At 40.9% G+C, this 15,697-nt stretch overlaps 1 non-coding gene and 1 gene segment (V, D, J or C); one reads left to right on the top strand and one right to left on the bottom strand.

Moving 5' to 3' along the window:
* The first annotated feature begins 2,947 nt into the window (after positions 1-2,947).
* LOC116572280 lies at positions 2,948-4,048 on the top strand. The segment is given in 2 exon segments: positions 2,948-3,032; positions 3,128-4,048. Coding segments are annotated over 2 exon segments (432 nt in total).
* A 414-nt stretch (positions 4,049-4,462) lies between these two features.
* Positions 4,463-4,565, bottom strand: LOC116572535. The gene has a single exon (XR_004278394.1). It is a non-coding gene; the product is annotated as a U6 spliceosomal RNA (small nuclear RNA).
* Positions 4,566-15,697: the final 11,132 nt, after the last annotated feature.

The raw sequence follows: 15,697 nt of genomic DNA, 5'->3' as shown, positions 1-15,697 counted from the left end.
TCTTTACACAGAAAAACTCAGAGCATCTTTTCCCCTTTTATTTCTCTGTCCACAAACCTTGCTCAGGTTCCTTGTCATAGCTCAGAGAGGGACACAACGAGATACAGATGGCGGCAAATTTATATGACACTCTCCTCCCTCTTAGGCTGTATTGAATAAGAAAGACCTGACTTAGCCCAGTCTCAGCTCTACGACCTCTGGGACTGTGACCACCAGGATCTGAAGCCCTCTCCTCCTCATCATCCTCTCTCACTGCACAGGTAGGGGCAAATATTGGAGTGGCAGAGAAGCCCCTCCAATCTGTGTAGGTGGCCCTGATCTAATCCCTTGTCAGCTGCCAAGTGGCCCCAATTCCATTATGAATGTGCGACTTTGTTATAGGTTCTCTGTCCCAGCCTGTGGTGACCCAGCCGCCTTCACTCTCTGCATCTCTGGGAACAACAGCCAGACTCACCTGCATCTTGAGCAGTGGCTTCAGTGTGGGCAGCTATGACATACACTGATATCAGAAGAAGCCAGGGAGCCCTCCCCAGTATCTGCTGAACTACTACTCAGACTCAAGCACACAACTGGGACCTGATGTCCCCAGATGCTTCCCTGTCTGCAAAGATGCCTCCACCAATTCAGGGCTTCTGCTCATCTTTGCGCTGCAAGCTGAGGAAGAGACTGACTATTGCTGAGTGATTGGACAACAGGGCTGCTCACAGTTACACAGACCAATGGAGACATGAAACTGAATGCTCCACCTGCTCAGAATCTTGTTCTATGACCATGTAAAAAATGTATATGCACAAACTACTTGTATTTATCATCAAGCTTATGCTGGGTCTACTCTCAATTATCCATTCAGTGATTCTATGGCTTCAAGAAAAAAAAAAAATCAAATGCTTCAATGTCATGATGATGACATTTCCTGGCCATTTTTCTGGGATAAAATCAGATTCTGTCCTACTGGCCACCCTTGGAAATAAATAAAATGAGTGTTTCTTTATCGTTATCCTCAACAGAGCCCAGGGACAATCTCAACAGGTAGTCAGTCTTCCACAACATGAACTCCTCCCTGCCGGGTGTCAGAGCAGAGATCAGGCTTCCTGCTCAGGATTCTGTGCTCAGGACTGGCCAATGCATCCTCTGCTCCATGGATGAGGCTCCAGGATGTGAGATGCTGTTTGAGGGCACACACCTGGGAGGGGTTGGCTTGGAATATTTGCTGGCCATCTTTGCATTCTGCTGTGAATTCAAGGAGAGAGTAAATTTTGGGCTTGAAGGTAGGGGCCATCTTATGAGCCAGGAGAGTATGGAAGATGTTTCATCGTTGCTGGAAAAGGGAGAGCATGTCACAGAGATGCTGGGGGAATGAGGTCCATGGGTGAGACTCTGATACAGTCAACACCACTCAGGGCCCGTGGGGACTCCCCTGACTGTGTTTTCCTGGGCCCACAATCAGGATCTCTTTCTTGCTCACCCCCCAAACCTTATTAGAGCTTCTGTAAGGTCAGGCTATGGGACGTCCAAAGCATGGATTCCCCCAAAAGTATATGTGTCACTGACCCTGTGAAGCTCTTGGTGACTCCAGATTTGAGGCCATCATCACTTGCCCAGGTGAGAAGAAATACTGGGGGTTCACATGAAATTGGTACCAAGGCTCAGACTGAGACCCTACGCTTGTACTTGGAACAGCATGAAGGATGATCCTCATTCCAACCACATTCCCCAGATCCAACTCTGTTATCAGGAACTCTTTTACTGTCTCTTGACGTCATTCTGAGGAGAGCCTGAATATCATTTTTATAGAGATGAATGCAATCAAATGTCACACAGAGCTCCTTCCATGGCCAAATAACAATAGCTGAACGAGATTCATGGGGCACTGAAGAGGGGAGAGTTTATGGAAGCAACTGCTCAGGCATTGAACACATCTGGAAAACACTAACATTTCCCATTAAACTTCTAAACTGAGACTCACTCTCTCTCTCTCTCTCTCTATATATATATATATATATATATATATATATACACACACACATACATACACACACATACTTATATAAACACATATATAGTACATATTTATATATGTACATATATATGTATATAAATACATATATATATATATATATATATATACTTATTTATATTAAGCCAAGAAAGCATTGCATTTGTTTTTTTCAGGGAGAATCTACAAGACAGTGCACAACTCAGAAAACATGAATTCCAGCTCTTTCCCTGGAAACTACACACAGCAGTTCCGTATCAGGACACCAGGATTTTGAAATGTGTATGTTATCATCTGTGCTTTATCTACATTTATTCTGTACGTGTGACAGCAAACGGTCCATAGGTATTAGAGAAGTCTAGGACAGTTTATTTTTTGAGTCTGGAAACATGCAGAAGATTGTGCATATCAATAAATGTTAATTACTCATTTGCCTTATGTCATTGTGGTTTACTAAGGAATCTTAGGGATAGCAGGGGAAACGACGTACTAAGAATTGGTCCTCAGATGTGTGTATAGAGAAGAACTCGAGAGCTGCAGAAATCAGCTGGGCTCTCAGGGCTTTGGGATGCAGGGCCTGCTGCACCTTGTGACCAGGAGGGGGAGCTGTTGGACTGCCCTGTGATTCCTACATGGTTGCTCAGTGTAGAACATTCACTCAAGAGAAATGACTTGAGGACTGGGTGCTGTCCTCCATAATAGGGGTTCAGCAGCTGTGTCGTCTCTGGTCTGGCACAGTCCCCAGAGCAAGTACATACTTGTGATCTCAGCAGGTGCTTCCTCCCAGGACTCTCCCCAGGGGTTGAAACCAAACACCATCCTCCCCAGTATGTGGTGGGAGCTGAACTCCAGCACCAGGGCTCTGGGAGGGGCTGTGTAGTCACTGGATGGACCCCATTTGCATGGGTAGCGCTGCCTATGGCAGAGAGTTTAGGAGAAAAGGAAGTCTGGGGCAGCCCAACACAAGTGGCGTCCTGTGTCTATGTCACCATGGCCTGGATTCCGGTCCTCTTCATGCTCCTCTCCCAGTATACAGGTAGGTACAGGTCTCAGGGAACTTTGGAAACTTTCAAAGTAACTTTTACTGAATTCAGGGTCATGAGAAATTTTTGTGTTTCTCTCTGTTTGCAGGTTCCCTGTCCCAGCCAGTGCTGACTCAGCCATCATCCCTCTCTGTCTCTCTCAGAAAAACAGCCAGACTCACCTGCACCCTGAGCAGTGGCTTCAGTGTCAGGAGTTATAACATATACTGGTACCAGCAGAAGCCAGGGAGCCCTCCCAGGTATCTCCTGTGGTTCTACTCAGACTCAGATAAGCACCAGGGCTCGGGGGTCCCCAGCCGCTTCTCTGGCTCCAAAGATGCCAATGCAGGGCTTCTGCTCATCTCTGGGTTCCATCCTGAGGACGAGGCTGACTATTACTGTGCTGTGTACCATACCAGTGGCAGCAGCCATTATTACTCACAATGTCTCAGACAACAAGGAAGTGAGACAAAAAACCAGAGATCTTGCCTCTGAGCCTCTTTAATTGAGAAGCCTCTCTGGAGGCTCCTGTAGGGTATAGTACTCTGTGGGAAGACCTGTCCTTGAGGAGGAGGGAGTGACACACTGATTGTGCTGTTGCCTGAGACAGCACAGGTGCCCCAGTAATGTAGGAAAGAACATTACCGCTCGAAGCCAATGACAATGAAAGAAATCTTCTTTGGTGCAACAAACATGGTTTTATTAAAACACAGGGACAGGACCCATGAGCAGAAAAGCTGCAGTGGAGACAAACAGAGTGACCCATTATATATTTTCAACTTGGGAGGGGTTTAGGGATAGTGTAAGTCTCTAAATAATTTTGGAAGTTTTCCAGGACCTTGAGGGGGCTAGCTATTGTTAGGAAAATGTGATTTATTACTCTCTAATAAACCCTTAGACATGAGACCCATCAGATATATATCGGTGGACCATATGCTTGGGGGATGATTGCCAACACATATCTTGGGGGTTTTAAAGATAAACGTAATTTCTTAAGCACTATTTATAAGTTAAAATAGACTGACAGGATCATGGGGATTGGGCTAAGGTTGTCTTTTACACTTAGTAAGAGATAAACATGGAGGCAGTTGAATTCCTAGAGGGATGTCACTCAGCCTGTTTCAAGGACTTTAAGTGGGCTGTAGTAATAAGGAAATTTAATATTTTTTCTTATGTGATTGTTTCCCACATCAAGGGTATGGCCACAACCACCATGATCAAATTGACATCATTGCCATTACATGCAGAGAAACCCGATACCCAGCATTCTGGCCTTTGTCCCCCTGCATTCCATCCTCTTTGGTCTCCAATCCCCTCCTGTCTGCAGTGAGTTTCCTACTGTGCACATTTCAGAGACTAAATCACAGAACAGGTGCCCTTGTAAGTTCTCCATTTAATGGCATGAGGAACCTGTGCATTTCTGTGGGAACATCACACCATCTGTAAATATGTGGATTGCCTCACTTATTTGTTTGTCATCTTTGTCCAGAAGCCATGCTAAGCTTCTGTATGGCTTCAATTTTAATGTATATGCCATCAAAAGGAGTGCAATTTTTCACAGTGGTCTATAATTAAGGATTTCACATATTTTCATTTTTATTTCCCCTTGTTATTTTTATTTTGTACATTGTGCATACTCCCTTTTTATTTAACAATTTATCCAGTGGTTGTTTTATTTGGTGATGAAAGATAATGTTATGTGTTAATCACATAATTTTAATAGTTTTGGTCTCATACAATTTTGCTTTACTTGCTGTTGCTGATGAGGGAACAGAAAGCAAACTGAGGGCAAAGCAAGAGCTGACACGCAGCAAACCCCACCTCCCCAGTCCAGGGTGAGATCCATGTGACATTCCTCAGGCACTCCTGGATGCCCTACAACTAAGGGAAGGGAAGAACAAGTAGTTAACTGACAGAGATTGCAGACCTGCAAGACAGGAGTCTCCCTCAGTTTACATATGTCTTAGTGATTTATAAGGAAAAACAATTCTTATCAATAGGCTCACTTTCAGAGACCTATAGACTCAATTTCCTGGAATACTGACATCACCCTCCCCTCCACAGCTATGTGGAAACAAACGTAGAAGGGAATGTAAATAGCATAAAATTTCCTACCCCCATGGACAAATACTTGAGACAAACAAAGTATAACTTTCCTCCAGGAAAGTCTCAACTGTCTTAATGTTAATGCCTTATTAGAGGGGGAAACAACCTTAGCTTTACAATATACAGGAATCCAGTATTCTGTGAGTCTTCTGCAGCAGATGAAAATTCTTTTGGGCACCTACCTCCCTTGATCCATCCAACTCCCAAGTATATAATCAGCCATTCTTCACAACCCAGTGAAGCAGCTCTTTCCTCCCACCAGTCCTGTTCCAGTGTTTAATAAAATTACCTTTTTTCACCAAAGATGTCTCAAGAATTCTTTTTTGGATGTTGGCTCTGGACCTTACAAACATTCCAAAACTACATCAGTTGATAAGTAGGCTTTGTCTCCTTTCCCTTTTTCCTATTTTCCTGTACCTGGCAGACTCTAAAATTCTCCATCCCCCTCTTTTCCCATTACTTTGGTGTTTCCAAGGCTCCCCCCACCCGAGTTTCTCATACTGTCTGCCAGTAGCAGTACATCTGAGACCTCCTGTCTCTCTCCTGATCACCTTGGATGTCCGCCCTGTGGTCGGGGCTCTGGTGTCTCCCTCACTGTCCCGTGTCTTTACACTCAGGGACTTTATCCTCTGATGAGGGTTCAAGCAACAGATAGCTTCACCCTTCTGTCTCCCACAGACTTTTCCAGAAGTGGTTTTTCTTTCCACTGAAGATCATGATTTGGGTGTGAGCATGGGAGCTAGTCTGCCAGGATTCAGTTATTAGTGTCATATTTAGCTATTAACTTATTTTCACACTTGTGTGAAGTTGGTACATAATTTTTCTCATCCCAGGTGAAGGTGGGCATAAGGTTTTGCAGGGAAAAGGAGAACACAAGCTGTGATGTACCCAGCTGTGTGTTCTTGAAGCTTGTGCTCTTTTCAGGGTGGAGATTTCCCAATGATAATTAAACAGAGGTCACTGGAGGACACTCCTTGGTTCTGTGCAGGTGTTATTGGTGGAGGAGCTCAAACCCATCTAGAATGCAAGGCCCTTCCTGCTGTTTGCCTCTAAAATATAAGGTTAACATTCCTGTGAAGAAGAAGGTGTGTTCCTGACAGTCCTGTTGATGAAGGTTTTAATCTCATTAACTATTTGGGGCATGGTTTCAATCATGCTAAAATAATTGGAGAATGTGCTTTAGGTATATGTTTGCATTTGTTAAAGCACTCAGAGTTTTACCACTGTTATTGTCTCTGACATAGTTAGACTGTTGCCTGGCCCGGTATGGACTGTTAGGTATTGCATTCCCTTTGCGCAGTTAAGATATTTAACTACTGAGGTTGTTGCATTCCCTTGTTCTTTCCCACCTAGGATATTCCACAAAATGTATGCAAGTAGATCCTCCAGGGCATGGACCACAGGAAATAGCTGGGGGCATAAAATTACTGTTGTAGCATCAGGAAAGCTGTCTCTTCTTTATTTTATTTAACCTTTTTAATTTTTATTTCCCTACTTTGAGGACTCTTAACTTTCTGCTTCCAGATGGCACAGGGTCTTTATTTGAAAAATATTACACTGATAGGATACTTCAGTAAAGTTGTGAGAAGTATATAAAATAAAGTTTCTATTAATTATTTCACTAATAATTTAATAATAATGGTACTATTTCACATATGATGATTCTTATAATATAACCAAAAAGTGAAAGTGGTAATGTTATGGGACAGAGAACTGGTTTCTTTGCCTCTGGGTAGTCAGCACTTGAGACAAGGGATGGTCGGAAAGGAATGGGTGCTTTACTCAGGAAGCCGGCAACCTGGGAAGATGGTGGACTAATGTCTCAAATACCATCTTCCCCATCCAGGAGAAGCCTTAGAGTTTTACAAGGGCAGGCACAGGCAGTGGCTGGGGCTCTGTGCAGAAAAAGCAAGTGCATAGGCAGTTAATCCTATGTGGGCATGACCTAAACAGACTTGCTGGCATCATTGGTAGCTGTTTCAAATGCGGTCAGGCCTTCTCCCCCAGGAAAGTCTGGTCTTTCACTCCTCAAGGCCAGTACTCTACAAATCTCAAGGAAAGTGAGGTATTTCTGAAACAGACAAAGAGACTTAACACAACAAATATGGAATATGTAAGTTTGAAGCAAGTCCCCCCCTTAACACCAGTGAGAGGGCTGTTACACTAAGAAGAAACATCCTGAGATGTATGTGGTTTGTATATTAATTAAATTATAAAATTCCCTGAAGAATATGAAAAATATTTGAAAAAAAATGGTGAGCATCTTATTTTTGTCTTCATTGAGGAAACTGACTAAAAACATGTCAACAAGTAGTAGGTGATTTCATATACCTTGTCTTCTAGGTTCTGTTTTCTAGTTTGGACTTTGAATAGGAAGATACTTTCTAACTTCAAGGAAATTGAAGGCAGTCTGAGGATGTACTATAGATGGGGAGAGATGGCAAAGGATTACAGAGAGGTATGTGAGAAATGAAGGGCCACAGACAGAGCATATGAACTAGGACCATCTTAGAGAGTGACTCACACATTCGTAGAGAAGCAGTCAGCAAGGACATGTGCACCTGTGGCCACAGGCAGCTGGGGACATGGAGGAGGGAGAAGCATGGTGGACTCCATGGAGTTGGAGTTAGTGAAGTGAGGGCACTAACCCTTGAGGATAACATGGCATGGGTTGTGATGATGGTAATGATGACCCATTATTTTTAATAATTGAGGAACAACAGGGAGTATGTGAAAGTGAAGAAAGCATCAGAGTAAGGGAGAGCATAAATGTCATTTCTTCTATATCATGAATATGTTCCCAGCTACCCTTGCTTAGGTCCAGAAGTCCACTTTCACACTCTGCCTCCTACCTTGTCATCTTTTTTTTTTTTTTCTACCTTGTCATCTTGATACTAAACTGCAATTGGAAATAAATCAGTTGTGATCATAACCAAACTATTAGAATGATAGATGAGAATGGGTCTCTCTCATCCTCTCAGGTTTGGTTCTCGTTCACAACCTCCTCATTGATATGGTTTTCCAGGTCTTCTTACTCTACACATTAACCATCATTGAGTCTGCTTTACCCTTGACATCCCATACACCTCACTTGGTGATCTGTTACAAGTATTGATGGGTGGCCCTCACCTTCTATTGCCAATTAGTGACCTGAACTATTGTTATATACACATAACACTATATACGCAGCAACTTTTGAAAAAGAGAGAATCCAATAAATTCTCTAAGAGGTATGAAATCAAATGACTACATCCAGGTATCTGTGAGGCTCAGTGGGTTAAGCATCTTCCTTTAGCTCAGATCATGGCTTCTATATCCTGGGATAGAGCCCCATATAGGGCTCTCTGCTCTGAAGGGAGGCTTCTTTCCTCTCTCTCTGCCTGCCTCTCTGCCAACTTGTTATCTCTCTCTCTCTCTTTCTGTTAAATAAATAAATGAAATCTTTAAAAAAATGACTACATCCAACTCATCACCCAGTGTGGACTCCATATATCATGTTTGCTTCTCTTTTTCTCCTACTCCCCAAGACCTTGCTGGTTAACTTTCTTGGAAAATCTTATTCCTGATCAGCTTATATTTATTCAGTCTTCCTGATTTCCCCAGGTAGCCTTTCTTCAAACTCTCATGATCCCTGTTCTCCCTCATGCCTGACCTACTCCCAGACAAGTTCCTGCTCTCCCTTTCTCATGGTGGGATTTCACAGACTGGTGCATTAAACCCACAGGCTCTGCCTTCTTGTAACCTTGACCATCATCATCCACTATGTCTTCATCCAGGATACTCCTACATCTAGATTATTTCCAGAGCCACACCATACATTCCCACTTCTAGAAGCCTCATCCGCAGAAAACCCTGCATATAGGGAAAAAAAAAAATACTTGGAGGATTCTCACTCAGCGAAGTTGTAAAATAGGGAAAAAAAAAAAGGGGGTGCTTACCATTTATTTATTTTTTTTTCTGAAATCCATTGCAATACTGAGCATCTATTCAAATGAATGAAGTAGGTACATTGCAGATTTTGAAAGGTGCTCTCATTGCTTTCTTGATAAATGTGGAACAATAATATTGTAATATCATTTAATAACAGCTGTGGAAAGATGATATGCATTTGATCAAATAGATATTTTTTAAGAAAGAGAGGAAAGCCTGAAATAATTCCTCTATGGACCTGTTCACAAGAGTTATCTGTAAAGGTATCTGGGTGGAATTAGCATGAAAAATAAATTTAAACTCTGCCGATACACAACTATGATGTTTGGATGTACTGCTTGTGGTGCATGCATGTGTGTGTGTGTGTGTGTGTGTGTGTTTATGTACCATTCATAGTGTTTCACTCAAAAATATGTTTTATTTTCTTTTCAGTGTGCTCAGCATAGGAAAACTGAGGACCAGATTGGTTCACCTGACTATACCTCTTTAATCAAAACCTAAATATTAAATCTGCATATTATGAGTAACTGATTGACTAATATATAAATCACATAATATCTGAAGACATCGATTTAAATTTGAAAATATTTTCTGCAAAGAGAGTACTACTTTTGTAGAAATTTTGAGGAATATACTCAAATAGAAATTTTTTACAAAATGAGGGCAATAGCATTGAAGTCTTGAAATATAGAAGTAAAAGCACGAATTAATTCAAAATGTGAATGGGGGAAGCAGAAACATGGAAGTTTGATGGTTTTTCTCTTAGTGGTTTTACTTTTTAGGTTTATTGTAGCATAATGCATGCACACATGCTACCCATTGAACATATGCCTCTTGAACATATACATCTTGATGATGGGAGATCTGTGATATCATCAACACAATCAAGGTACTAAACTTATCTATCCCCTCCATGTATGTTATTGTGTTCTTTTTTTTCCCCCAATATTTTACTTGTTTAGTGGCTCCTGGGAGGCTTAGTGGGTTAAGCCTCTACATTCGGCTCAGGTCATGATCTCAGCATCCTGGGATCAAGCCCTGCCTCAGTCTCTCTGCTCAGTGGGGAGCCTCCTTCCCCTCTCTCTCTGTCTGCCTATCTGCCTATTTGTGATCTCTGTCAGTCAAATAAATAAGTAAAATATTTTTAAAAGATTTTACTTATAAAGAAGTAAAAAAAAAAAGATTTTACTTATTTATTTGACAGAGAGATCAGAAGTAGGCAGAGAGGCAGGAAGAGAGAGAGGTGAACCAGGATCCCTGCTAAGCAGGGAGACTGATGCAGGCTTGATCCTAGGACCCTGAGAGCATGACCTGAGCTGAAGGCAGAGGTTTCACCCCCTGAGCCACCTGTGTGACCCTTGTGTTCTTGTTTTGTTATACAATGCATGGCATGTGATCTATTTCATTAATATATTTTAAAGTAAACTATACTATATTGTTAACTAGAGCTGCTATGCTGTATCACACATCTTTGGAGAATATTTATATTGCATAAATAAAACTTTCTACTCACTGAGCAACAATTATCCATTTCCTCTCCTCCAGTCCCTGACAACAGCTATTCTATGCTTCTCTGATTTTCCCATTTAAAATATTTATATTACTGGAACCACACAAGATTTTCCCATCAGTGACTGGCAGACAGACGGAGATAGCAAAAGAGACAGAGGGAGATAGAGAGAGAGAGAGGGAAAGAAAGACCGAGACTTAGATTCCTACTCTGGCCACAACATTACTGATAATGTAACCTTCCAGAAGGTAGAAACCAGAAAGAATATTCTCATTGGTCACAAAGCCACACTATTAGGATATAGAATAAAAAGAAAGAAAAAAAAAAACTCATTATTTTTCTGGCTAACCCTTGGGTCTCTTTTAGCCACACTAATACCTAAAGGGGATGAGCCATGAGGTTGGGGATTGTGTGGTGCTTACAGTGTACCTCATTGCACTGATGTATTCTACAGGTTGGTGAATGACCTAGTATCAGTCTAACGTGTTCCCTGAAAACTTAGACCATGAACTGAGTTTTTTGAAGTGAGCATTCTTACAGCATTTAAGTTTTTGACCTGTGCCACTAATTCTGCACTCTGGCTTCCCAAAAGTCCCTTACCAAAAGACTGTGACCCACATTAGAAGTTCTCCAAACTGAGAGAGGAGTCAAGATGGTGGAGAAGTAGCAGGCTGAGACTGCTTCAGCTAGCCGGAGATCAGCTAGATAGCTTATCTAAAGATTGCAAACACCTGAAAATCCATCGGCAGATCGAAGAGAAGAAGAACAGCAATTCTGGAAACAGAAAAACAACCACTTTCTGAAAGGTGTTTTCCTTTTTTTTTTTTTAATTCTTTTCTTTCTTTTTTCTTTTTCTTTTTTTTTTTTTATTTCTTCCTTTTTGAACCTCTTTTTATCCCCTTTCTCCCCCCTCACGATTTTGGATCTCTTCTAATTTGGTTAAAGCATTTTTTCCTGGGGTTGTTGCCACCCTTTTAGTATTTTACTTGCCCCTTCATATACTCTTATCTGGACAAAATGACAAGACGGAAAAATTCAACACAAAAAAAAAGAACAAGAGGCAGTACCGAAGGCTAAGGACCTAAACAATACAGACATTGGTAATATGTCAGATCTAGAGTTCAGAATGACAATTCTCAAGGTTCTAGCCGGGCTCGAAAAAGGCATGAAAGATATTAGAGAAACCCTCTCAAGAGATATAAAAGCCCTTTCTGGAGAAATAAAAGAACTAAAATCTAACCAAGTTGAAATCAAAAAAGCTATTAATGAAGTGCAATCAAAAATGGAGGCTCTCACTGCTAGGATAAATGAGGCAGAAGAAAGAATTAGTGATATAGAAGACCAAATGACAGAGAATAAAGAAGCTTAGCAAAAGAGGGACAAACAGCTACTGGACCACGAGGGGAGAATTCGAGAGATAAGTGACACCATAAGACGAAACAACATTAGAATAATTGGGATTCCAGAAGAAGAAGAAAGAGAGAGGGGAGCAGAAGGTATACTGGAGAGAATTATTGGGGAGAATTTCCCCAATATGGCAAAGGGAACGAGCATCAAAATTCAGGAGGTTCAGAGAACGCCCCTCAAAATCAATAGGAATAGGCCCACACCCCGTCACCTAATAGTAAAATTTACAAGTCTCAGTGACAAAGAGAAAATCCTGAAAGCAGCCCGGGAAAAGAAGTCTGTAACATACAATGGTAAAAATATTAGATTGGCAGCTGACTTATCCACAGAGACCTGGCAGGCCAGAAAGAGCTGGCATGATATTTTCAGAGCACTAAACGAGAAAAACATGCAGCCAAGAATACTATATCCAGCCAGGCTATCATTGAAAATAGAAGGAGAGATTAAAAGCTTCCAGGACAAACAAAAACTGAAAGAATTTGCAAATACCAAACCAGCTCTACAGGAAATATTGAAAGGGGTCCTCTAAGCAAAGAGAGAGCCTACAAGTGGTAGATCAGAAAGGAACAGAGACCATATACAGTAACAGTCACCTTACAGGCAATACAATGGCACTAAATTCATATCTCTCAATAGTTACCCTGAATGTTAATGGGCTAAATGCCCCTGTCAAAAGACACAGGGTATCAGAATGGATAAAAAAACAAAACCCATCTATATGTTGCCTCCGAGAAACTCATTTTAAGCCCGAAGACACCTCCAGATTTAAAGTGAGGGGGTGGAAAAGAATTTACCATGCTAATGGACATCAGAAGAAAGCAGGAGTGGCAATCCTTATATCATATCAATTAGATTTTAAGCCAAAGACTATAATAAGAGATGAGGATGGACACTATATCATACTCAAAGGGTCTGTCCAACAAGAAGATTTAACAATTTTAAATATCTATGCCCCCAACGTGGGAGCAGCCAACTATATAAACCAATTAATAACAAAATCAAAGAAACACATCAACAATAATACAATAATAGTAGGGGACTTTAACACTCCCCTCACTGAAATGGACAGATCATCCAAGCAAAAGATCAGCAAGGAAATAAAGGCCTTAAACGACACACTGGACCAGATGGACATCACAGATATATTTAGAATATTTCATCCCAAAGCAACAGAATACACATTCTTCTCTAGTGCACATGGAACATTCTCCAGAATAGATCACATCCTCGGTCCTAAATCAGGACTCAACCGGTATCAAAAGATTGGGATCATTCCCTGCATATTTTCAGAACACAATGCTCTAAAGCTAGAACTCAACCACAAAAGGAAGTTTGGAAAGAACCCAAATACATGGAGACTAAACAGCATCCTTCTAAAGAATGAATGGGTCAACCGGGAAATTAAAGAAGAATTGAAAAAAATCATGGAAACAAATGATAATGAAAATAAAATGGTTCAAAATCTGTGGGACACAACAAAGTCAGTCCTGAGAGGAAAATATATAGCGGTACAAGCCTTTCTCAAGAAACAAGAAAGGTCTCAGGTACACAACCTAACCCTACAGCTAAAGGAGCTGGAGAAAGAACAAGAAAGAAACCCTAAGCCCAGCAGGAGAAGAGAAATCATAAAGATCAGAGCAGAAATCAATGAAATAGAAACCAAAAAAACAATAGAACAAATCAACGAAACTGGGAGCTGGTTCTTTGAAAGAATTAATAAAATTGATAAACCCCTGGCCCGACTTATCAAAAAGAAAAGAGAAAGGACCCAAATAAATAAAATCATGAATGAAAGAGGAGAGATCACAACTAAAACCAAAGAAATACAAACTATTATAAGAACATACTATGAGCAACTCTACGCCAATAAATTTGACAATCTGGAAGAAATGGATGCATTCCTAGAAACATATAAACTACCACAACTGAACCAGGAAGAAATAGAAAGCCTGAACAGACCCATAACCAGTAAGGAGATTGAAACAGTCATTAAAAATCTCCAAACAAACAAAAGCCCAGGGCCAGACGGCTTCCCGGGGGAATTCTACCAAACATTTAAAGAAGAACTAATTCCTATTCTCCTGAAACTGTTCCAAAAAATAGAAATGGAAGGAAAATTTCCAAACTCATTTTATGAGGCCAGCATCACCTTGATCCCAAAACCAGACAAGAATCCCACCAAAAAAGAGAGCTATAGACCGATATCCTTGATGAACACAGATGCGAAAATACTCAACAAAATACTAGCCAATAGGATTCAACAGTACATTAAAAAGATTATTCACCACGACCAAGTGGGATTTATTCCAGGGCTGCAAGGTTGGTTCAACATCCGCAAATCAGTCAATGTGATACAACACATCAATAAAAGAAAGAACAAGAACCATATGATACTCTCAATAGATGCTGAAAAAGCATTTGACAAAGTACAGCATCCCTTCCTGATCAAAACTCTTCAAAGTGTAGGGATAGAGGGCACATACCTCAATATCATCAAAGTCATCTATGAAAAACCCACCACAAATATCATTCTCAATGGAGAAAAACTGAAAGCTTTTCCGCTAAGGTCAGGAACACGGCACAGATGTCCATTATCACCACTGCTATTCAACATAGTACTAGAGGTCCTAGCCTCAGCAATCAGACAACAAAAGGAAATTAAAGGCATCCAAATCGGCAAAGAAGAAGTCAAATTATCACTCTTCGCAGATGATATGATACTATATGTGGAAAACCCAAAAGACTCCACTCCCAAACTGCTAGAACTTATACAGGAATTCAGTAAAGTGTCAGGATATAAAATCAATGCACAGAAATCAGTTGCATTTCTTTACACCAACAGCAAGACAGAAGAAAGAGAAATTAAGGAGTCAATCCCATTTACAATTGCACCCAAAACCATAAGATACCTAGGAATAAACCTAACCAAAGAGACACAGAATCTATACTCAGAAAACTATAAAGTACTCATGAAAGAAATTGAGGAAGACACAAAGAAATGGAAAAATGTTCCATGCTCCTGGATTGGAAGAATAAATATTGTGAAAATGTCTATGCTACCTAAAGCAATCTACACATTTAATGCAATTCCTATCAAAGTACCATCCATCTTTTTCAAAGAAATGGAACAAATAATGCTAAAATTTATATGGAACCAGAAAAGACCTCGAATAGCCAAAGGGATATTGAAAAAGAAAGCCAACTTTGGTGGCATCACAATTCCGGACTTCAAGCTCTATTACAAAGCTGTCGTCATGAAGACAGCATGGTACTGGCACAAAAACAGACACATAGATCAATGGAACAGAATAGAGAGCCCAGAAATAGACCCTCAACTCTATGGTCAACTAATCTTCGACAAAGCAGGAAAGAATGTCCAATGGCAAAAAGACAGCCTCTTCAATAAATGGTGCTGGGAAAATTGGACAGCCACATGCAGAAAAATGAAATTGGACCATCTCCTTACACCACACACAAAAATAGACTCAAAATGGATGAAGGACCTCAATGTGCGAAAGGAATCCATCAAAATCCTTGAGGAGAACACAGGCAGCAACCTCTTTGACCTCAACCGCAGCAACATCTTCCTAGGAACAACGCAAAAGGCAAGGGAAGCAAGGGCAAAAATGAACTATTGGGATTTCATCAAGATCAAAAGCTTTTGCACAGCAAAGGAAATGGTTAACAAAATCAAAAGACAACTGACAGAATGGGAGAAGATATTTG

Source organism: Mustela erminea, chromosome 13 (assembly GCF_009829155.1).
Source record: "Mustela erminea isolate mMusErm1 chromosome 13, mMusErm1.Pri, whole genome shotgun sequence".
Taxonomy (NCBI): Eukaryota; Metazoa; Chordata; class Mammalia; order Carnivora; family Mustelidae; genus Mustela; species Mustela erminea.
This window is presented reverse-complemented; position numbering and strand designations above follow the sequence as displayed.